The sequence below is a fragment of the Ornithodoros turicata genome, chromosome 5 (genome assembly GCF_037126465.1).
Source record: "Ornithodoros turicata isolate Travis chromosome 5, ASM3712646v1, whole genome shotgun sequence".
Lineage (NCBI taxonomy): Eukaryota > Metazoa > Arthropoda > Arachnida > Ixodida > Argasidae > Ornithodoros > Ornithodoros turicata.
The window spans coordinates 82,921,380-82,945,851 of NC_088205.1; the positions used below are offsets into that span (position 1 = coordinate 82,921,380).

At 43.7% G+C, this 24,472-nt stretch overlaps 2 protein-coding genes across 3 annotated transcripts in view; one reads left to right on the forward strand and one right to left on the reverse strand.

Moving 5' to 3' along the window:
* Positions 1-4,608: 4,608 nt before the first annotated feature.
* LOC135395022 (cystinosin homolog) overlaps positions 4,609-24,472 on the reverse strand; it is a 46,429-nt gene continuing 26,565 nt past the window's right edge. For both annotated transcript variants that reach the window (XM_064626193.1, XM_064626194.1), the window contains exons 2-10: positions 11,910-12,053; positions 10,046-10,124; positions 9,820-9,987; positions 9,606-9,737; positions 9,000-9,099; positions 7,766-7,885; positions 6,087-6,266; positions 5,914-6,031; positions 4,609-5,667 (exon numbers count right to left, since the gene is read on the reverse strand). In XM_064626193.1, coding sequence (XP_064482263.1) covers positions 5,492-5,667; positions 5,914-6,031; positions 6,087-6,266; positions 7,766-7,885; positions 9,000-9,099; positions 9,606-9,737; positions 9,820-9,987; positions 10,046-10,124; positions 11,910-11,952 — 1,116 coding nt within the window. In that variant the 5' untranslated portion in view covers positions 11,953-12,053 and the 3' untranslated portion in view covers positions 4,609-5,491. The remainder of the gene's footprint in view (positions 5,668-5,913; positions 6,032-6,086; positions 6,267-7,765; positions 7,886-8,999; positions 9,100-9,605; positions 9,738-9,819; positions 9,988-10,045; positions 10,125-11,909; positions 12,054-24,472) is intronic.
* The window catches only part of LOC135395023 (uncharacterized), a 30,407-nt gene continuing 20,950 nt past the window's right edge, over positions 15,016-24,472 (forward strand). Inside the window, exon 1 of the mRNA XM_064626195.1 lies at positions 15,016-15,057. The gene's annotated coding sequence lies outside the window, so the exon portion shown is untranslated. The remainder of the gene's footprint in view (positions 15,058-24,472) is intronic.

The following is a 24,472-nucleotide window of genomic DNA, read 5'->3' on the forward strand; positions in this document are numbered from 1 at the left end:
CAAGGGGTTAGGCTTACCTTTTTTTAAGCCAAAAAATAAAAGTGCTCAGATCGAGCTAAAAATGCGCACAGATACTCAGCAGGAATCGCCCTTTAATTTTAGCCCAAAATTTGTGCAGAAATAGGACTTTCGATTTTTGACCTGAAAAAACCCCAAGGGGTTAGGCTTACCTTTTTTTTAAGCCAAAAAATAAAAGTGCTCAGATCGAGCTAAAAATGCGCACAGATACTCAACAGGAATCGCCCTTTAATTTTAGCCCAAAATTTGTGCAGAAATAGGACTTTCGATTTTTGACCTGAAAAAACCCCAAGGGGTTAGGCTTACCTTTTTTTAAGCCAAAAAATAAAAGTGCTCAGATCGAGCTAAAAATGCGCACAGATACTCAGCAGGAATCGCCCTTTAATTTTAGCCCAAAATTTGTGCAGAAATAGGACTTTCGATTTTTGACCTGAAAAAACCCCAAGGGGTTAGGCTTACCTTTTTTTTAAGCCAAAAAATAAAAGTGCTCAGATCGAGCTAAAAATGCGCGCAGATACTCAGCAGGAATCGCCCTTTAATTTTAGCCCAAAATTTGTGCAGAAATAGGACTTTCGATTTTTGACCTGAAAAAACCCCAAGGGGTTAGGCTTACCTTTTTTTTAAGCCAAAAAATAAAAGTGCTCAGATCGAGCTAAAAATGCGCACAGATACTCAGCAGGAATCGCCCTTTAATTTTAGCCCAAAATTTGTGCAGAAATAGGACTTTCGATTTTTGACCTGAAAAAACCCCAAGGGGTTAGGCTTACCTTTTTTTTAAGCCAAAAAATAAAAGTGCTCAGATCGAGCTAAAAATGCGCGCAGATACTCAGCAGGAATCGCCCTTTAATTTTAGCTTGTGCAGAAATAGGACTTTCGATTTTTGACCTGAAAAAAACCCAAGGGGTTAGGCTTACCTTTTTTTTAAGCCAAAAAATAAAAGTGCTCAGATCGAGCTAAAAATGCGCACAGATACTCAGCAGGAATCCCCCTTTAATTTTAGCCCAAAATTTGTGCAGAAATAGGACTTTCGATTTTTGACCTGAAAAAACCCCAAGGGGTTAGGCTTACCTTTTTTTCCGGCCAAAAAATAAAAGTGCTCAGATCGAGCTAAAAATGCGCACAGATACTCAGCAGGAATCGCCCTTTAATTTTAGCCCAAAATTTGTGCAGAAATAGGACTTTCGATTTTTGACCTGAAAAAACCCCAAGGGGTTAGGCTTACCTTTTTTTTTTAAGCCAAAAAATAAAAGTGCTCAGATCGAGCTAAAAATGCGCACAGATACTCAGCAGGAATCGCCCTTTAATTTTAGCCCAAAATTTGTGCAGAAATAGGACTTTCGATTTTTGACCTGAAAAAACCCCAAGGGGTTAGGCTTACCTTTTTTTTAAGCCAAAAAATAAAAGTGCTCAGATCGAGCTAAAAATGCGCACAGATACTCAGCAGGAATCGCCCTTTAATTTTAGCCCAAAATTTGTGCAGAAATAGGACTTTCGATTTTTGACCTGAAAAAACCCCAAGGGGTTAGGCTTACCTTTTTTTTAAGCCAAAAAATAAAAGTGCTCAGATCGAGCTAAAAATGCGCACAGATACTCAGCAGGAATCGCCCTTTAATTTTAGCCCAAAATTTGTGCAGAAATAGGACTTTCGATTTTTGACCTGAAAAAACCCCAAGGGGTTAGGCTTACCTTTTTTTTAAGCCAAAAAATAAAAGTGCTCAGATCGAGCTAAAAATGCGCGCAGATACTCAGCAGGAATCGCCCTTTAATTTTAGCCCAAAATTTGTGCAGAAATAGGACTTTCGATTTTTGACCTGAAAAAACCCAAGGGGTTAGGCTTACCTTTTTTTTAAGCCAAAAAATAAAAGTGCTCAGATCGAGCTAAAAATGCGCACAGATACTCAGCAGGAATCGCCCTTTAATTTTAGCCCAAAATTTGTGCAGAAATAGGACTTTCGATTTTTGACCGGAAAAACCCCAAGGGGTTAGGCTTACCTTTTTTTTAAGCCAAAAAATAAAAGTGCTCAGATCGAGCTAAAAATGCGCGCAGATACTCAGCAGGAATCGCCCTTTAATTTTAGCCCAAAATTTGTGCAGAAATAGGACTTTCGATTTTTGACCTGAAAAAACCCCAAGGGGTTAGGCTTACCTTTTTTTTAAGCCAAAAAATAAAAGTGCTCAGATCGAGCTAAAAATGCGCACAGATACTCAGCAGGAATCGCCCTTTAATTTTAGCCCAAAATTTGTGCAGAAATAGGACTTTCGATTTTTGACCTGAAAAAACCCCAAGGGGTTAGGCTTACCTTTTTTTTAAGCCAAAAAATAAAAGTGCTCAGATCGAGCTAAAAATGCGCGCAGATACTCAGCAGGAATCGCCCTTTAATTTTAGCTTGTGCAGAAATAGGACTTTCGATTTTTGACCTGAAAAAAACCCAAGGGGTTAGGCTTACCTTTTTTTTAAGCCAAAAAATAAAAGTGCTCAGATCGAGCTAAAAATGCGCACAGATACTCAGCAGGAATCGCCCTTTAATTTTAGCCCAAAATTTGTGCAGAAATAGGACTTTCGATTTTTGACCTGAAAAAACCCCAAGGGCTTACCTTTTTTTCCGGCCAAAAAATAAAAGTGCTCAGATCGAGCTAAAAATGCGCACAGATACTCAGCAGGAATCGCCCTTTAATTTTAGCCCAAAATTTGTGCAGAAATAGGACTTTCGATTTTTGACCTGAAAAAACCCCAACGGGTTAGGCTTACCGTTTTCTTCATTTTTAGCCAAAAAATAAAAGTGCTCAGATCGATGTAAAATTGTGCTCAGCTAGACAACAGAACCTGCGCTTTATTTTTCACCCAAAACTGGGGTCGAAAGAAGACTTTCGATTTTTCACCCTAAAAAACACCAAGAGGTTAGGCTTACCGTTTTCTTCATTTTCAGCCAAAAAATAAAAGTGCTCAGATCGATGTAAAATTGTGCTCAGCTAGACAACAGAACCTGCGCTTTATTTTCCACCCAAAACTGGGGTCGAAAGAAGACTTTCGATTTTTCACCCTAAAAAACACCAAGAGGTTAGGCTTACCGTTTTCTTCATTTTTAGCCAAAAAATAAAAGTGCTCAGATCGATGTAAAATTGTGCTCAGCTAGACAACAGAACCTGCGCTTTATTTTCCACCCAAAACTGGGGTCGAAAGAAGACTTTCGATTTTCCACCCTAAAAAACACCAACAGGTTAGGCTTACCGTTTTCTTCATTTTTAGCCAAAAAATAAAAGTGCTCAGATCGATGTAAAATTGTGCTCAGCTAGACAACAGAACCTGCGCTTTATTTTCCACCCAAAACTGGGGTCGAAAGAAGACTTTCGATTTTTCACCCTAAAAAACACCAAGAGGTTAGGCTTACCGTTTTCTTCATTTTTAGCCAAAAAATAAAAGTGCTGAGATCGATGTAAAATTGTGCGCAGCTACACAACAGAACCTGTGGTTTAGAACCTCCATGTTCTAAATGGTCTAGCCCTTACGTAGGCCAAAGCTACAGGGCCACTGGGCAGACCTGAGGGGAAGTCTGTCGGCATCCGGTAAACGTTACACTGACAGGTGAGAGAGTCTCCCCCCTTGCTTCTCGGTTCTTCTTCTTATTATGGTGTTCTTGTTCGCCGTGTACCATCTTTCCTGCGTGGTTTCCCTTTTGTCGATCGCACCGGTGGTACGGTTGGAAGCCGCCACCATCTTGTGTTCAGCATGACCACCAAAGATGTTTTGTCCTTCATACACGCACGACAATAATAATCACGATGACATATTTTAAACACTCCTGCCACGCCCCACGTGCACGCTAAACATTTGCAACGTTGAATATCACGAACTATTGAAAAGTATCATCCAGGATGACATCCAAGCAACTTGTACACCATGCTGCTCGAGTAACTGCTCCACGCAATTATGGTGCCTAAATTGCTCATTCTGTTCCAAGTTTTCTCAGCACTCCCGCCAAAGGGCCTTACGACACTAGGCTGTGCAAGAATTTCTGGTGCAAATACGCGCGACGGATACCTGTTGGTAGGGGTACGTGTGACTCCCTTGAAGAAGAAATTCCTTCCTATCGTTGCTCGCCAGCCGCATATTCGTGACACGAAAGTGAGAAATAAGAAGAAAGAGGGGGAACGTGGTAGACAGAAGTTTTTCGAGCGAATGTCCTCCTCATCGATCGACCAAGTTCCCGGAGAAATGTGGCCGTACCATAAATTGGACGCTCGCTAACTTGCAAACAGTCTAGGATACATCCAAGAGTTTGCTATCGCTACATTTTTTTCGTCTTTCCTTCGGGCTGACGAAAGTTTTATGGACCCGGATGCAGCAGTTCTTCGATGATATAAATGGGAAGTCCTAGATATATAGAACGCCAACTTGGAGATTCGGTAGGTGGGTAAGACTCAAAGTGCAGGCTAACTGGTGAAACATGACGAAAAGTCACCGCGAGACAGCCTCTGTGTTTTTCCTCTGTCTCGGGGTTACTTTTCGGCAGGTTCGTTTCTTAAATCCGCGTTAGCACCGCGAAGCATCTGGAGCTATATGAGCGGTTTACAGCCGACAGACAGTTTGCGTCCGAGGCAGCTATGACAGGCTGCTTCTTTGTTTCTGTTTCTCTTCCGAAACTTTGTACTAAACAATTTTTAGCTTATGAGACAATTTAGCATCCGGCGATATTTCAACCGAAACCCCACCTATTGGACAACATCCAGTTGGACACAGCCGACGGTAATGCTGAGATGCAGGAACAAGAATAGGCACGAAGTTGGTCACTGTACGATGTGCATAACACATCTTTTCTGTCCCATCCTACCAACCGTCAAATGTGAGAACACACAGAAAAAAAAGAAAAAAAAAACAGATACGTAAACAGTTCTTACTCTGGAGGCAGTAGACACAATTGCAACACGGAAGAGTGAATCTGCACCGCACAGACAGTGATCGAACCTCCACCTTCCTAATTTGATTACAGTGCGTCGACCATTACGACTAATACAGCCATAAAATAGTAGACGAAAACTGGAAGCAGTGTGGGTTTGATCCTTGCACAACCACATTGTTCCTTGACTGGCTTCTGTTACAGTTTCCTCGATCAAGTGCAGGCCGTAAAAAAAAAATGACAATAGAAAAGTCGTCCATCCGATGCACGGCACTGTACACGTAGTACTTCGTTGCTCTCTCCACTCTATGTAGGTCGAATGATTTTAACACTACGGAAACTGTCGCGGTTTCCCAAAACAGCGGTTTCCGTCACGTCATAGTTCGAGGATAGCTCTTGAGCTGAATGAAGTGATTTGATGGAAGGATTGCCCCGAAGTACGAGCTTGTCACAGAGAGTAGCAAGCTTCGTCGGCTTCCAACTTCTCTTTGGTTGGGACGAAAACGACGCCGGTATACCGTGTGGTCGTCGGGAATTCGATTAGACGCAGTATGTAGCATCTGTAGAATAACAGGTCCTCAAGCGACTGCTTCGGAGCCTTGGGTGTCCTCGGAGTCTTGGACGTCTTCAAGAAGAGGACTTGGCTTGTGGCGAAAGAAGACATAGTGCTGAAGCACAAATATGATATCGAATACGATACTAACGGCGCCGAGCCCGAACTTGGTCACATTGCCGAAGAACGACGTCCAGTCGTCTGGAAGAGAGAGCGAACAAGAAAAAAGTTATCCCATACCATACCACACACACACAAAGAGAGAATACGAGGGAGAGAGGGAGAGAAAAAAAATAGAATAATAAAATAATGCAACGTTCAAGCCCTTACAACTCGCAAATATACTATTGCCTGCAAGCTAAAGCATATCAAACAAAATATATATTTTGAGAAAATGCGTCCATTCTACGTTGAGGATTGCCCAGGGCTGCATTCGATTCACCATACCGAAGTTGTAGGCGACGACAAACATCTGGAGCATGCTAAAAGTGCCGCCCGTAAAATCCAGGAATATGCCTTCGATGCTCCAGCCAACGGTGGACTTCCTCCGGAAGTTGAAGTATGCCTTGAAGAATGGCTCATGTGAGACGACACGCCAGTTGTCACTGTTATAAAAATACCTGCGGAATGTACTTGACGAAGGTGATTGCGAGTTTGATGCTGGACACGAAGTCGAGGAAGGTGAGCCACGGGTTGACGGAATTCAAGCCGGCCACGGTGACCAGTAGGAAGACCACGATGGTGAGCCAAAGGGCGCCAAGAATTAAGCGCACAGCCAACGACACCGTCTGGTCCCGACGCTGTAAGACCATACTTTACGAGGGTGTCCATCCTCCCAAGTATAACTATAGTGTTTCTCATTTTCGACATTTATTTGCCTGAAAATCCGGTGTGTGTTTACCGGCATCTATATCATTTCAATTCAATATTATCTTTTTCTTTCCTTTTCCTTATTTAATTTGGTTTCGAAAAAAGCGGAATTATTCGGCAGTAATCTTTTGAACTATAAAATAAATGCCCGAATTCCGGTATTTATACTGTGCTATCGAAAAAAAAAGCTTGAAACGGCCTTAATAGGATAGTGGCAGGACGCTAACACACACACAAAAAAGTCATATTACCTGTTGACACCGCAAGGATCACCACAAGAACCCTCGACAGCCCTCTATACAGTTCGGAGAGAGCAATGCTGCAGTCCCAACTGACCCGTATAAACAATAATCTTGGGTCCTTGTTCTAACCCTGTGCAGCACCGTCAATGTCTGCACTCATTCTATCTGTTCTTGACGTCTACTAGCCTGCTTGAACTCCTCTGACCTCAGAGCTTTTGCCATGAATGCGGAGATGTGATCTTCACAGCACTACATCTCCGGTGGCCGAGCGGATGATACACTCCCAATCAGTTACGACGCGTGTGTGATATCTCATTTGCGTGTGTCATGTGTGTGTGTATGTCTCATCTTTTTCATCGTTATCCCAATCATATATTAACCCACATGCGCTAAGGTATGGTACTGCAATTGGTGCGGCGAATTCCATGGTCATTCATGTAGTAGTTGTTGTTGTCACCATAAGGATAAACGCTTAGAACCTGTAATGCACACACGTGTACATCGTCATGCTTTCGTCTGTCATGGCGACACGCTCCTTCCTGTTAGCAACATGGGAGGCTCGAGAATGTGAGCTCAACATTTGCGCTGAAAATTGGCACACATAAGGACACCTAAGGCACACATCTGGAATGGAACATAAAACGGTCACTGATTGCGCTCCGTGTCCAACCCTTATGCAGAGGGCTAACCAGCCAACGTTCTTTTAAAGGCGTGAATTCATCCTTTCCTGAAAACTAAAAAAATATGAAACAGGTTCTTCATCCAAAGACGGCACCAAAGATGACCGCACCTGACACGTTTACAGAATGGGAGGTGACCATTGAAATTTTTAATTTTTTCGCCCTCAGGGGAGATAAAGATCGCTACCACTTTTCAGCAATACCGATAGACACCCTATAGAACGCGCAACGTAGTGCCATTTTCGAATTTTTGCGGTGTATGCCGATAAAAAAAAAAAAAAAAAAAGGAGACATTTTTCGGCAAATGCCGAAAGCGAGAAACCCTAAATATGACACGACGCCCTCTAAACTAAAAAAGGCCTCCTCATTGTCACGTATGGTGTCGTTTGCTTCGAACGCAGAAAGCCAACGTCTAAAAGCATGGTCTTGATTAGAGGGGTTGCTAGCGTAATGAACGAACAGGCCTTGTTCAGTGTAGATGACGATGATATCAAGAGAACGGCGTACTTCGTAGATGATGCACTGAATGGCCGTGAAAGAGGCAGCCAAGAAAGCGTGAACACTGAAGACGATGTCGTTCACCTCGACGGGGATCCCTCCGGCCTTATGCACCGACAGGTACTCCTCCTGAAACAGGCTCATCGTAAAACGGAGAAGTCAAAGTAACTTTCGCGCTAACAAACGGACGGAAGACGACACAACACAAGGACAGAAAAGCGCAGCGTCTCTGCGCTTTTCTATCCTGGTGTTCTGTCTTCTTCCCTCCATTTTTTCCCCTAAGTTAGCGCGAAAATAACTTCAACAACATGCAATACTAACTAGCCCAGAAAAAAAAAAAAAAAGCTCCGTTAGTAGAATGGAGGATCTCTTCCGAGCAACGTGCACGCAGATAACACACGTTTCGTCTCTCCATCGTGGCAACGCGGGAGCGGCCCTCGTCGCAGCGAGAGAAAACTTAATTTTGAAAGATTGGTCCATTAAGGATACTTTGTATGCAGAAAAAAATTGTGATTAATTAAATTTATTAATTAAAAAGGGCGTTATAGGATCAGACGCGGTGCAGAATCACAGCTTCCGCTCGAAGTGTTCGGTTGATTAGAGAATGGCGATCCTTTCTCTTTATGACTAGCAGCGAATGTTCCTGTAGAAAGCTACCTTGTGCGGCGGAACACGCTGCCTGGTTGTTCTCCGTGCACCAAAGTTGGGGCCTCAGTTCAGATGGGGTTAAAGTTAGACGCCTCTGTACTGACGTAGGCATTTGCACGATATATTTGCCACCAAATAGTAACAAAATATTTCGTCTACAAGCAGGTACAAGGTGTACTTGCTGGTTCTACAGCAGATAGGTGAACAACGACATCAAGTATTCAGAAGGAGCTAGCGTGCAATCTCACTGACAGTAATTGTATCGTACAACACAAGCTCGGCGGTATTTTCCACGTCCTATTTTATGCGCGTTTCCGCAGACCTAGATAAGCTCGTGAAACCTATAAGACTTTCTTGGGCGCTGCGAAAGAACCTTTATATTCATGAGAGCAGAAAACGATAACCAGACGCCCTATTTCTCTTCCGAGGAGGAGGAGGGGGCGGGGGGGGGGGCTATAAAGGTAATGCGATTCAAACCAGGCACGCATGGGCTGGATCCATATCTGATAGGTGTACTTATTCATACTCTGCATACTATGTACTTGATGAACGTTCAGTAGTACGAGTACTCTATATTGATTGTGATAAACAGTACCTGAACAGCACTGCTGAAGAACAGTCCAAGATTGAAAGCGGAGTAGGCCGCGAATCCCGTCACGTTCAAGGAGACGAAGTCCAGGTTCAGTCCCACCACACTGAATGCAATCCAATAAAGCTATTCACTGACACTGCAGGCTTCGACTGGGACTTGAAAACGAAAACTCACACAATGAAACGTATTTTAATAGAGCATCGTGTTTTACGTGTAAAACACGATAAAATTTATTTTTAAGCTCCGACCTGCATCCCCACCAGTTCTGGTAAAACCCGGAAAAACCCTAACACGGGTGCCACCCGTGTCTGTCACTTTTTTTTTTTTTTTTCATATTTCAACCCCGTTTTACATCTTCTAATATAAAACTCGATTCTTACGGGACATTACAATAACATTCCTTTTTATAAGTTAAATGGCCTCGTAAGGCTGTCGAAGAAACATACAAGGCCATTTAACTACTCGCAAAAAAATATTGGGTGTTCGCTGAGTACGCTTCACTGTAGTGCTTGCGTGCCTTGCAGACAAAGCACGCTCTACAGGACTGCCACGCTCCACGACCTCGATTCAAATTTGGGTCGGAATCTCGGTTAAACGGGCACGTGTTACCTCTTCCGTTTCCAGTTGATGTACATCTGAGGGTAAAACGAAACGGACCAGGCGATAAAGTAGATCCAGCCGAAGACCACATTGATGATGTTCAACCAGCGAATCTTGGACACATTCACGTCCACGAAGCGCCTGCACAAAAAAAAAAAAAAACGGTATTCCAAAGAGGCGTGGGTGAAGCGCCAATGGGCACGTGTGTTTATGTGCTGCTTACTCTATACGCATACAGGTGACAGCAACGGCTGCGTGTCCGACCCTATTGGCCGAGACATTGATCCACCGTGTCTCGTTTCCTGTCAGCCAGAAGGTGACGTTCTCGGGTGATGCCAGGATGTCGCCGCAGGGGTAGACGTGAACTGGGACGGTCCGTCCCGTCCCATCGCTGAAAATAAACAAAGAATAGCTTACCGTTCACCACTCACTGGGGTTCGTTAGTATACCTGAGGGAAACATTGAAGCCACCTTGTTCGCCGAGCAATATGTCCACTTTATGGGTAGACAGACGAACCTGCGCATCGCCTGCAAAATAGCCTATGGATGTATCTTCCGATATCGCTTCAGACGCTAGAGTTCGTGCGTTGCAAGTAAATGTGATTGATTGATTGATCGTTTGATTGAAAAAAGAAAAATATGGAGGGTATACAGGGTGCAAATGAAAGATGAAATTCACTGAAAAGGTTAGCCAGCTGTAGGACTCGAACCCACATCTTCTGGATTGCCGATCCAGGGCTCTACCAATTGAGCTAAGCTAACATGCCTTCTCAGCGACTTCCAGGGTGCGTCATCGGAAGGGACAAACCAGCCACTCTCTCTCACTCATCCTCCTTTCACTCCTACATTTTTGCTCACTCATACACACATTCATACGACGTAATCGACGCAGGCGGCCTTTTCAGTGACTTTCATCTTTCATCGTTAATTTCTTAGGCAAATTGAGGCGTTGTATGTATTTGTCCCTTCTATGTTGTTCCAGCCTCAGAACACCAGTTCTTTCATGTTATACAGGGTGGTTTTGTTTTCTTTTTGTTTTGTTTTTATAAAATTATTATTCGCAACAGGTTTTAAGGGGGAGAAAGCTATGAAAGCAGCATGGTTGCAGCTTTTGCAGTTGAGCCAGTTGGCAGCAATGTTCATGGACATCCTCTCGAAGGGATTAAGTAACTAATAGACGACTAAAATGCATTGCGCGCTGTTTCGGCTTCGGCTCATTTGCATGGCAAAATTAGGTCATGAATATTTCAACGTTAAGTGCTCCTTGCGGGATTAACAGAAAATAATGGCTCTCAACGAGGATTCTGCTATCTCACTTTTGCACGAAATCCTCCAATTAAAGAGTTCATTAATGAATTTATGCTGCTCTTTTAGTTTTAAAAAAATGCGAATAAAAAAAAACACCCTCCATATGATTTTTGTTGAACGTGACCATACTATAAAGAATTTGAAATTTTGAACTTTATTCCTAGTGTTTTTATGATAGTGGTACACTGTTGGTCAACCAAGGTACCGCATTTGCGACGTTATCAAAATGTGTGTGCGGGAATTCTCAAAATGTGAGCGATGCTACGAACGATTTTGACGACACAATGCGATCACGTGACCTCTCGTACGACAATAGGCGCGTTGCAAGAGCGCTCTCGAGATCTGCTTCGCGCTAAACTGCGGATCGCTATCTATTAGAACTTCCGAAATTTTAGCGCGTTCGACACAATTATGCAACGACGTTTAACGCATGCGCAGTGACGATCCCTTATTTCTCTGCTACACATGCCCAGAACCCAATCCGTGCTTTTGGGAAGCGGTGGTATTTTTCGAAAATAGCGTGCGTACCCAAATTCGCTCGAAAGTGAACTTGCGGCGGGAGACGTTGCCCAAAAAAAGACAGCGAGAGAGAGGAGGGGGAGGAGGAAGAGAAGTAGAACTAGCGCGCACCATTTAGTGTAACAAATTCTAAGATTATTTCTGGGGTCAAAACTATCGCGTTTTCAAATTACCAAACGGATACAGTGGCTACCGCTCGATGGTGCTCACGTTTTTTTTTTTTTTTTTTTTTTTTTGTGGGGAAACCCGTAATTCTCTGGCACTGCCTTCGTTTGCGTCTGCAATACGTCCCGGTCATTGGGCACGCCAAAATAGCCCCTATTCTCCCAATGAGAATTCGGTCATGCCTCTTGCAGGACCTCGTTGCAGATAAGGCCTTTTACCGCTCAAAGCAGAAAACCAGACGTTGTGCCAAATATGGCTATTGAAAGGCAAATAAACACTGCGAGCATTGGCGAAGAAACAAGAACGTTGAGTTAAACAGACCCGCACTGAGAGCGGCAAACAGAAGCAGCAACGTCAGCAACATCCCAAAGGGGTCGGTCCAAGGTCTCACTTCACAAGCTGGTTAATGAAGTCGCGCGATGCTCTTGTCCGCTGATTTTTCTCTCCTGACGATTGGACGTGGATCTGCACAGAAGTACACACATTCGAGAGCTCGGTACAGTAATTGAAACTTATTATAGAGAACAGAGAAGCAGGCGGGATTTTGACAAACAACGACACGAATCTTCAACTCTCACATAGCGATTGTTATCGTTATGTTTAAGGTTCGCGCTCTCCAAAGCCGCTTCGATAGCCTCGCGCGAGAGCTCGTGGGACGGAGGCAGTACCCTATATCACACTGCTTGTGGTAATGTTGACAGACAGAGTTGACATGTAGAAATTTTCTTTCTCGCGGAAAATAATTTCGCGTTCTGGATCAAAATTGGCTCAAAAGGGTGGGAAGTTATTCCTTTCATATGGATAAACGCAACAGTCTTGCCGTTCTTGTGACAACGTAAAAGACACATCTGAGAAACCTAACAAACGGCACATTGACATCTCTGGACTATCTATTACAAGGTGCACAATGTTATGAGAAGAAATCCTCATGCGTATAGGCTGCAAAGTAAAGCCGGCTTAGCCCTATTCACTTTCGTATCCGATTTTACCCGAAATGCAAATGATTCAGATAAAGAGATGCGTAGGCAGATCCGGAGATACGATCATATTTTACATTAATAATAATAATAATTGGGCGCAGATTATTTTACGTTTTTATCCTCGTACTGTTAGAAACCTGGATTATTACCTACGCATGCAAAACGGAATGTCGCAGTCATTTTCTTTCTCGCCATTCATTGTTTGCAGCTGAGGAAGAGAAAACATGCAGGCAGATTTGCAGATGAAGTAGAAGATAAGAGATAAGATAACTAACATCCGCGCGTATATAGTACGAACATAATCGGGGCTGGTTTAATACTTTTGTGCGGCCGCATCCGCACCGCCTTACAGATCTGTCTGCTATGTCGACATCCGCAACCAGACCGCGTCCACTCTAGCGTTATCCGCGCGGATTACGTACATAAAGTGATTATACAGTTTTTCTTCGTAAACTGCGCTGTAGTACCTATTTGCGGTACGGCCTGCTTGGGCCTAATATTGTTTTAACAGCCAGCCTTAATGAGCTTTCTTAAGTAACTCGGTTAATTAATAAAAGATGGGTCGGCGGTTTGAATTAGTAAGTTGTAGAGTATAGAGCCCCGTGGTTTCTAAACCGCAAAAATGAACACTGCAACCAGCTCACTGTGACAGATGGAAAAATGCAAAATCTCCTTGCGTCCTGCCAAGTTTGGTTTTAGGCGCAACTGCTTTATGTCCCTCTGTCCGCTGTGTTCAATCTAGCTGCCGTTCCGCGATGCGTGATGTACCCTCGCTCTGTAACGAAATGAATCAACTTGTCGTTCCCAGAACTTCCAGGCAACAAAGCAGAGCGAAATAATGAAGAAATAGAACGAAGCGCGATAGCGATACGTAATTTTTGTTATAGCACAGAAGAATGATGGGAAAAGTGTCGACTTCCGTGTCTACGCTAGCAGAAGAAGTACGCTATGAGTGCTGGTGGTGGATGTGCTTGGCTCTAGAAACATCTTGGGAAAGCGGTAAAGCGCGACTGCCAGAACTTGACTAATAGAGTGTGTTTTTCTGTGTGTGTATACATAAACTAATTTACTGACGGTAAGCACGCACGTAATGTAACATTGAGCAACTTCAATCGTGCGTCCCGTGTGTAAGTACCGATTTTCTGCTGCAGCTGAAAAAAATAATAATAAAAATAAAAAACGTGTTGAAATCAAAACGTCAAAAATTCGTTTTTGATGTTGTGGGTTTCATATTCTTCCATACATCCGTTCATATGTAGGAGAAGTACGCAGCATTACCGTCGCTGGCATTGTAGTCCTGAAGGGAATAGTCAGCCCTTCTAAACAGACTCCAATACTGCTTCAGAAGCGACTGGGAAAACCAATTTTAAACACCCAGCGATCACAAAGCACCTTGCCTATCGGAACCTGCAAGGCCCTTGACACGGAAGCGAGGACACTGACGTCATTTCTGCACCGGCGACCTATTGTGCCCTTTCCATAATGCAGCACAAAAGCTAGCTCCGGTTTCTGTTTTTTTGCGGATTTCGGACTTCATGACTCGACTCGACTTTTTAAACCACCGAATCATTTTCGTTATTTATGAAAACTGGCACTTAGTCGTCAAACAGTATTTCGCACACCGCGCAATATTAAGTCACATCGCAGGTAGGCGTATACACAACGCGAATTTCCGGGGCAAAATTAACCCGAATTTACGACAATCTCCGGCACGCTTCTCGCGAAGCACCGCGCATATAAATGTTACTCGTTAATGTTTTAGCTCATTCATAATATGGATTCTACTCATTACTTAAGGTAGATTATTGTGACAGAGGGTACGGGTCTATATCTTCTAGTCTATGTATCAAGTTTACCCCAGCTTCGTACAAACTACGGAGTCTTCTCGTTTAAATACTCTGCAGGGAAAAACTGGAATTACGCTTCCATTCGAAATACGCCGAACTCCATCCTTCTGTATCCTTAAAAGTATGATCTCTCAAATGTTATTCGCGGATTGTTAGTTTTTCTTTGTTCCTTATGCGTGTGTGTGTATATATATTTAGTGTTACTTTAGTTGCGCAGGAAAGCGTGGCTCTTGCTGCCGTAAATATGTCTATCAGATGGCCTTTACTGCAAATTGTAGGTCAGTACGCAGACAGAATACATTATTTACGCCAATTGACGAGTTCTCGTTACGCGTCGAAATAAACGCGATAAAAAAAATCCAACTCGACGGGCCCGTTCTCATTCCCAAAGAGAGAAAGAGTCGCTCAAAGGAAAGGATGACAATAGATTGAAAGCTCAATGAGGCTGCGAAGAGTTGGGGCTATGTGGTTACTACCGCGTCCCGCGCAACTGGAAATATTATCGGCTTCTCTTCCGATCAATTTTTGCTTCCCCAAGCGGACGCCGCCCTAGCGGTGAAAATTGAGCGCCCACAGCGCCACATATGCAGCCACGGCGCGGGCAGCGCCAGAAGCTGTGGGACTCGCTCGCTTCCACATCAGGTGAGAGACTTTCTTCCTTCTCTCCGTGATGCTCCGATGCTCTGACGGTGAAAAAAAGAAAAGAAAATAACGCGATTTAACGCTTTTCCAGCTGAGTGTAAACAAGAAAGCAAAAAAAAAAAGGTCTTTTTTTTTAGGATGAGAAACACTTTGTAGGGGGTATCTCTTGAGATTTCGGACACCGGTAAAGCACCTTACTGAACAGTGTCTCAAATGATGGGTGCTGTACGGTTGAACAAACATGCGGACAACAGAGATTACCCGCGAAAAGTAATTTTAGGTCCCATTTGTTAAATGTACGAAACCAAATTTTAGTGTCGAAACGCGGGTGAGTAGTAAACAAACTGTTGCCGAATTTACTTTTTTTTTAAGTTTGCGAGGAACAAGGCCCTTATGTTCCTTGGCGCGACGAATTTTTCGCGGATCTTCAAATCGGCCGTTTATAAAGATACCCGCGAGGACGTAGCCATAGGAAAGTTGTTTTCTTTTTCGGAATGAACGTCTGTGAAAACTTGGCTCATCCTCTAAGAGTTGTGCCTGTCAATTTCAGACGTCGCGATCCCGAATACTGAGTCTTCTAACCTCTGAGAATAGTGACACATTTACGTTGTTCCAAGTAACCAGATACATAGAAGACAAGAGGTCACAACAATTATCAGGGTGATGGGTTGGAGCAAACATAAATATGTTACTGGATGCGGTGTAACAACCGACAGGGAAGTACGTATTTTCGGCAGGATAACTGTCACTTGTACGCGAGTAGAATTTTTCGCGACTATTTCGCTGAAATTCGTAAATGTTAGTACGCACACTGTAAGACATTGCCGGAACATTCGCTGTTTATTGGCGACAAACGTGAGATTTGTAGATCTAACGATTTTACTTCATCCTATAAAAACATGGAATTTGGAGGAACGTGCGGTTCAATCACAGTCTGTATGTCGTTACGTTAAACCAGCAATGATGTCTCATTGAAGCATGGGTCGCGGACGTGGCTGGTTTGAACGATTCCACATGCCGACCCTGAACATTGACCGCGGTCCTTTTATCAATCATCTTACACGATAGTTCATTGACGTTACGTGAACTGACCATCAAGTGAACAAGATAACAGTAGTCGGACAATTTGGACCCTATATGAACAAACAACTACAACTTTATTTTTAAGGAACGGGGAGGACACTCTGCCCCATCGCTGGTGGTGACGTGAGGAATGGACAAAGTCTTTATCAGTTAAGGTATTTCAAATATTGACAAAGAAGGTGGAACATTCGCGTGGTTCTGTACTCAACGGTTGTTTTACATAGTCGTCTAGCGTAACAGAGGAAGCCATGAACGTGTCTTCTTCTATCGCTGCTAAGGGATGTGAAATGGCAAAAAGCATGAACACTTTGCATTCGAGGTGTGCTATGTTCGCTATAAATATGTGATTCGTGACGAGAAAAGCCCGAGGTTTTGGCGCGGATGTTAGACGGAAAGACACAAGCTCCCGAGTTCAGCTTGCCTAGGGTTTCTTCTTCTTCTTCTTTTTATCTTTTTTTTTATTTTATCAGTACGCGAACACAGCAGGAATCTCTTTTCCCTTCTTTGTGCTCTCCCGATCACGCGTAAAATGCTTCCATTCAGAACGAAATCCCGTAAGCAAATAGATTTCTAACGAACACAAACAGTCAATTTTTGTACAATGAAGGCATACGCATTTCCGTAAGGGGTAGCACAAAGGTACCTCGGTAGCGGTACCACAAAGTCCGGATACACGTTTCGCTGGGTTTTACTACCTCTAACAGGGAGAAAAGACGAGAGTCCTCTTCCTCTAGGAGTTCATTGTTCTTCCTCTTCTTCAAGCTGATTTCCAGGCGCCAAATGAGGGAATGCTGAGAGAAAACCGTTACATTTTTTTTTTCTTGTCCTTCTGTATAGAACAAAGTCTCGTTATCGGATAAGGCAACTGGTACGAGTTCAACACATTTCCACGGGAAAATTACCAGATACACTTTCGTGACTCGAGTTACAACCCAGGTTCTTTATGCCGGTTTCTGCTGCCAAGAAACATACGGAGAACTCAGAATTTAGAACTTGTTCTGTAGTTGCCATATCACATTCCTCCAAAGCAGAAAATAGTTTGAGTTTGATTTGCGATTTTCTGGCGCAAAGATATCTGGGATCATGCTGCGCCGTACTAATTATGTTGGTTTATTGAAGGCTAGCTGGTTTGATTCATTGCCCATAACGTTGTATCACTCGGTGTGTGTGTTCACCTCACGTATGTAGTGAGCAGTGTACGGTCAATTTTCAGTGGTTATTTTACCATAGGTAATGATGTCACTTTTACTGAGGTGCGGAACTTTGGGTACCTCCAGGCGAGGGAGTCACCAAATATTCCTGTGTTTCACATTGCGAAACTTCGGAGGTACAAAAGCAGAAAATAGGTACCAAGTTCGACCGTCAAATGGTAGCGAGACATTACAGAGGGCAAAGAAACACGGGGCTTATCGGTGGACAGTCTGTACTGCTTTTATGTATAACGATATGAATATGTAAATGTCTAACATCAATGACAATGATATTTTCGTGTGTGCCGGAACCAAACTTCAAATGATACGATAGCGAGATGATATGCGATAGCGTTTCAATTAGAATAACGGCAGTTAAAATTAAAGAAAGATTCCAGGGGTAGCATTCGCTCCCTTTTCATCCACTGCTATTGATCAAAGTATATGTCCATCTTCACTGTCTCCGCCCGTTTTTCGGGGCACCTGTCACGATTCAGGTGAGATGCAAAATCTCACGCGCCACATTAAAGAGTAAGAGGCCCAATTTTCTCAACAGGGATCAGATGCACCTGCGCTATTTCTCTACCACGTCTCTCAACCGAAAAGACGAGGCTGCCATTCAAAACACTACGCGGGTATTTTCGTTCAAATATTGCGGGCCATTTACATAAGTCTCTCCCTCTCGCTTTTTATTTATTTATTTATTTATTGTCCTTTCTCTCTTTTTTGAAATGTTCCGCCCTCGAAAGGTGAGCGAGACAGTATGGCATGTGGGAGCACGAAACAGGTTACGACACTTTCGAGGAAAATCCGAATCGATTTTCGATCCGAGTCGGGCTATACGAATGATTTTTTTTTTCCACCGCAAATACGTTTTTCGCTTGCCAACTCTAGCGCAAACAAAAAGAAATGCGTGTTAATCACTTTCGCCCAGTAAGTTGTAGCACTATAGTTGAGAGTTGTGAAACAGTTGAAGAATCGGTAGAAGGTTGCTCCGCAGATTATCTGTACTCGTCAAAACGTCTCCTAAAATCCCTCAGGCAGACTTGTACGTATTTAGAGTATCGTATTTAAGATACTGTATTTTAAATACTATTTGTGGTATCTTGGTACCTTACTCAATACTTTTTCGGGGGAGTATTTGTACTCTATTTCAAATACATTTTGTGGTATCTTCTACTCAATACTGTAACTACTTTTTGCACCGCCTCTAAGTTTTGTTTTGTTTTTTGGCATGCTTTCTGCCCGGGAATCTTCATTCCCGCGTTTGTCGAATATGTCTCGGGAACCGATAATAATATTTCAGTCAAATACAAGCTTTGCTTACCCAAGAAGAAGATGCTGTCGACCGGGCAGACATCAAACTCACGTGTATCAAACTCACGTTCACTTGTTGTTGTTGTTGTTTTTTTTTTTTTACGACGCCTACCGAAGTTCCTTAAGTGTATCTTAAATACTTTATGAAGTATTTGCTACTCTAGCTTAATTACTTTCACGTTGAAGTATCTATCTTAATTACAATTTTGCGGCAGTAGCTATCCTATTTTAAATATACATTTTGAGGTATCTTGTACATGTCTGCCCTCAGATGCCATTTACGTAAACGACCAGAAAGACGTTAAGTGTACGTCAAAAAGCGAGCACAACGCAAAGAGTGCGGTGAACACACCATGCGCACCTTTTCGATCATATATGCACTGGCACTAATTCAGTTCCCAACTGTGTACACGTAAAGCTAAACCTGTATTCGAAACACATAGCGGCTATTCTGGGATACTGATGTTATATCCAGAAAAAAACATTCTTTTATGACACGAGCCTAATTATATATGCGAAAAACAGCACCCGCTTTTCAAGGCCTAAATTTTTGTGCAGGACAAGTTCATCGCATTTTCCGGCCCCACTAACGCGCGTGCAGTGTAGCGAAGAGGCAGTCTGCGTTAATCTACCGTTTGCATACGTTCTTGAAAAAGGATGGTGGCTCCGTCGGTGAGGCCCTGGTAGGTGGAATAAAAAAATACAAATAGTGGACGGCTTTGATTACTTTGAAAATTCAACTGTGGACACAAACGGAGAGAGCGTACAGTCCCTTAGCGACAGAGCCAGAGGAGCAAAAGAAATAAAAAAAGAAGAAGAGAAAAAGCCGTCCGGGATAAATCCCCCAACGTCTTCTGACAAGTTGGAAAAAGCTTGAACAGTAATCGTGTTAACTGGACTCAAACAGAAGACGAGATGACAGCCGAGAAATTAAATTGGCACGAGGAGAAGTATCGAGCGAATTAATTGCACCAACCGAAGTCCAATTTTTGTAAAGGTCAAGCGGGCTAAGCGGTCAAGGCCGACTGCGAATTACGTTAATAGACGTTCATAGAAAGTGACATTGCCTCCAGAGGACACTACGAGATGTCCGCTCAATATTTTAACGTCCCTCGCGTGTGTCCGAGCAATGTGTACCGTGCCACAAAGTTGCTGGTGTCCGACTTGCAACCCTGATCCACCGAGGTAGGTAAAAAATAAAGTAAAAACGAGATAGTGGAACCCCATATCAAATTCCATATTTCTTCATTTTCATTTAGGGGAACTTCGACGTAACTTAATTAAGGGAGCGTCCTTTCCCTCCGCAGACAGCAGCAGCAACGTATCACTATACGGCAGTTGATGTCATCACTCATCAGTAACAACTCCAAACGATCCGGAACCAAACCCGGTAAAAAGAAGCGTTGTGGTTCGGGCTAATTATGCGCCCTCGTAATTAATTTTCTCCACCACGATGAATCGTCAGCCAACGACAGAAATAAATTACTCTCGGGAAGATTTGGTGAATTTGCTAATATAGTGGCTGGGTTTTATACGTTGCGAGACCCAGCACGGTTTCTGGGTTAATTTGCGTTTTTTAAGGTGCAGTTTTTTTTTAGCGTTTTTTACGCTGCATCCAAATCCCAGCAGATTAGCGATGGAGTATCCTGACGCCTAGTTTGTCGCGTCCTCGGCAGGGTTGGAACCTGCAACATGGAGACGAAATAAACCGCCGATCATTCAAGAAGGGAATTCATACATGCGGTTCATTATATAGGATTGTGCTGCATGTACGCCAGCATATTTGAGAGAGAGAGAGAAAAAAAAAGCATTAGTTTTCTACCTGTCGGCCGACGTACCGACCCCCGAGCGAGCTTCTGCGTTCAACTGTGACGTCACAGGTCAGAGCCATTCTTATTGGCTCTCGTAGACACGTGACGTTCCACCGCCTCGCATTTTACTGTCGTTATGTGACAGGTGTTATACGGTGAAGCCACACAGTCGTGCAGCACATAGTGACAGGCAAATTGGTCACCGTTTGACGTGAAACTTTGAATGCGCAGGTTCGCATGATGTCGATTGAAAGAACCGTCCTCTATTTATAGAGCAAACGAGGACGAGCACCTTTTCTAGACTATCTGGATGGAACGTTCTTTAAATAATTGCGAGTTGAGAGTGACATACTTTCGTTGCAAAACATCTGAAATTTTGATGGTGCAGTACCACCTGAAAGATGCCTTTTTACGAATTCATGAGCTACACAGCGCGTTTGTTCTCGACGGCTCTTTGTTCATTTACTGATGCACTCTGGAATGAACCCCCGCCCCGCCTGATGAGGTTTGCGTGTGTTCTCTGCGCAATTCCCGAGCGGACGGAAGCACGTCACACTACCCTTATTATTCGTAAGTCGCCCATGTGAACAAAAATGAGGCCAAAGTTTGGACAAGCTTTGCGGCCGGACATTACTGTGGGCACAAAACAAATCAAATATTGGTGCTCGTATAATTACCCTGGAGTTTTAACGAACCATATATTAGTGATAAAAACGGTAAAAATCTCACAGTGCAGTTCTTAGAAGTGATGAAAAGGGACGACACACGGCACAGTTAAGGACTGCACGTAAGGTTTTTACCGCTTTTATATCGTGAATTACAACCAACAAGGCCGGATTCTCAGGCTTACGAACCATATATCCCTTCAAGAGGCAGCTTGACGGGACACGGCTTGTTCTTCTTAATTTTTTTTAAATTTATAAATATAAAATTTTTATAATTTCTTTTAAATTTTTGCTCCTCTCATACAACAGAGTGCATCGGGTAACAGTGTGAGGCGCTGCCTCCGTCTTTAATCAAGAGAGGTGGGTTTGATTCCCTTTTCAACCTTGTTTCCTCGTTTCTATAGGAGGATCGGATACTTTCCGCCTGTGCAAGAGTTCAATCTAATCAGCCTAAGATAACCAGGAGAGAGTTCCTAATGTAGTGCCTACATAAGAGATGAGCAACCACCAAACCAGTGTTCCCTACTGACTTTCATTTACGCTGACTCATTCCAGGGCTGCATCTACCCATTTCCCTTGGACCCTGGTAGATGCCGTGTCAATGTCTCTCCTGTATGAAATTTGTGCGGCAGTCTGTTTGTCTGAACATGGCATTACATTACGCGTGATACGTATTAGAGCGATGCTAATTTGTAGTATTTGCAAATGTAGTTTCGTTTGTGGTAACTGTTTTTATAGAACGTGCAACGAAGAATCGAACGATATTCAAAGCGACTTGGAGTGGACACTGAATTTGTAGTTCAGTATTGACGTGAGTATGTAATACGTTATTGCAATGAGAACATGCAATACTCTGAATTTGTAACTCAAGCGCCGCGCCCTCTACACAGACAAACACACAACGTATATAGTAGTCCCATTTCATCTAAGTAGTCACGAACAGGGATGGCAACTGCGACTACTTTTCGCCGCAATCGCTGCTTTCTGGTCCACGTGGATTCTATAGACGCAGGGCGTTACCCGATAAGAGCTTATCCGCACCGGCACGTCACGTTCGGCTATTATATCCAATGCAGATAGAACATATAAGAACACGCATAAAGCTCCGAAGGAGATTCGATTCCGCTTAATTTCAAAGCGATTTAACGTCGTAGCGCAAAGTCATAATGCCAAATGCACAAATCACGCATTCGAAACGCGATCGAAATGGCATTGTTGCGAGGAGCAGTTGAAGAACCGTGGTGGTGTCTGTCACAAAATCGGACTTGGAATTAGGATCGATCCAATTGATTATGCCAGTAAAGCGCTTTCTTCGGCGTCCTTCCACTATAGAAAAAAAAAAAAAAGTTTGTTGGTCGAGGTCAAATTGTTTCTTCTGTTGTTAAGGTCAGTAGCCAGTGCGTGGCAAGGAGAGACATGGTCCAGTTGGAATTATTATTCCATCATCCGATTCTCTATTACCGTGAGCGCATTTTGCGTGTTGTTTGTTTCTGGACGTAGGTATCACTGAACGACTGAACTGAACGGACGGACTCAATGACGGTCACCTATAACCAACGGCCGCCGAATAGGTGGTGTTTTTCGTGTTTCCACAGACTCAGGGACTAGCTCGGGGGGACTCAGGGACTCGGAATAGCTGAGGAACTCTGGGACTAGGTCGCCTGCGTCCTATATGTTTCGCCTCTTCTATGATATCTGTCTTATCTCACTTATCTGTCTATCTGTTTGCGGCATGGTGGCTACGATTCGTTGCGTCCGTCAGCGAGTTGGCGATTCTGGAGGTTTAATCGCTAGCGCAGCTAACGGGCTAACGAGGGGCGGGGCACTCGCTAACTTCGACACGTGACAAGTATTCAGGTGACGTGTGAGCAGCTCCTTTCATTAACGGAACACTGGCGTAATCTCTGGCAGTCGTAACGAGCTAGCGAGCAAGCGATTCGTTAATAGAGAGTCTTAGCAGATAGGTGCGTTGATAAGGCGGCTTGCGTCGAACCGGAACCGATCAGTGGATAAGATTCTGAGTGACGCATAACTGCGATTGGTTCCGATAGGCACGATAACCTTACCAACGGTATACTAAAACTCACTAATAGTGAGTCACTCAGAATCTTATCCACTGATTGGTTCCGGTTCATACGGTTCGACGCAAGCCACCTTATCAACGGTCCGCTAAAACTCTTTAATGTCTTCAGTTTAGTCGCGTGCCTAGGCCTAATCGCGAAACACGTTAGCTGCACAAGAGAATCCAATCCTGAAGAATGTGCAATCCAGAAGATGTGGGTTCGATCCCTACAGCTGGCTAACCTTTTCAGTGACTTTCATCTTTCAACGTTAGCTGCGACACGCGACAAACTTCACGTGACTCGTGACGTCCTTGTTTTCGTTAACGTCACAGTGGCGCCTAATCTGCTGCTTGTCTAGCGATCTATCGAGCCTGTCTGCCTAACGAGTCGTCAACCCAGTCGTTAAGTAGGCAACTTCTTATGTTAGACGGACCATTTCCGCACCTAATCAACGAAGAAATGCACGCAATACAGGCAGAATTCACCAGCCAATGCAATGCAGGCAGAAGAAGCATCCCACATGTTCGGCACTTTGATTTGATTTGCGAGAAGCCGAGAAAGAAGAAGTGAAGGAGGAGGAAGGCGGCGGAAGCTGAGGGAGATGGAAGCCCCAACTCCCACAACAAAGAGAAACACCTGGAGGAGCAGAAGGAGCAGCAGTCTCCTCACCAGACCGCCGTTTGCTGACGCCCGTGACGTTATAGCACGTGAAGACATACCCTCCTATACTGTAAAAGTCGTTGATTTCGCGTCGAACATATTTTCGCGTTTTGGTGGAGGCTACTGCTGACGTGGGAACTTACATTCGCAAAAAACGCAACCTCATGTTTCTCGGTGACGTTAGTATATCTTCTCCGCGGGTATACTTAAATTCGCGAATTTATGGCGCTCGCGAAAAACGCGAAAAATCGTTCCGCGCGAAAAAAAAAAACTTTTACAGCATATACTATACGGAAGATGGCTTCTTCGCTTGGAAGATAAACCAATCGGCTGACCGTGCATCTCGAAGCCGAAGGCGTCAGGACCCAGACGAGATAGATTTCGTTGAGTTGTTTGGCCTGTCTAAGAGCGCGCTCCGCGCTGTACGCTTACCCAGTGCAGTGATGTCACGAGACTTAACTATAGCCGTTAATCAGGACTAGCGATTGTGCCCTCAACGTATTGTCGCTTGAGGTCGCCCGTTTCGTTAGCCTACGTAGAGCAACGAAATATTCTTTATCGCAACACTTCCGATAAACCAACGGTCTGCTATCATCGCCACCGTCGTTGAGAATAATTTTGTTTCA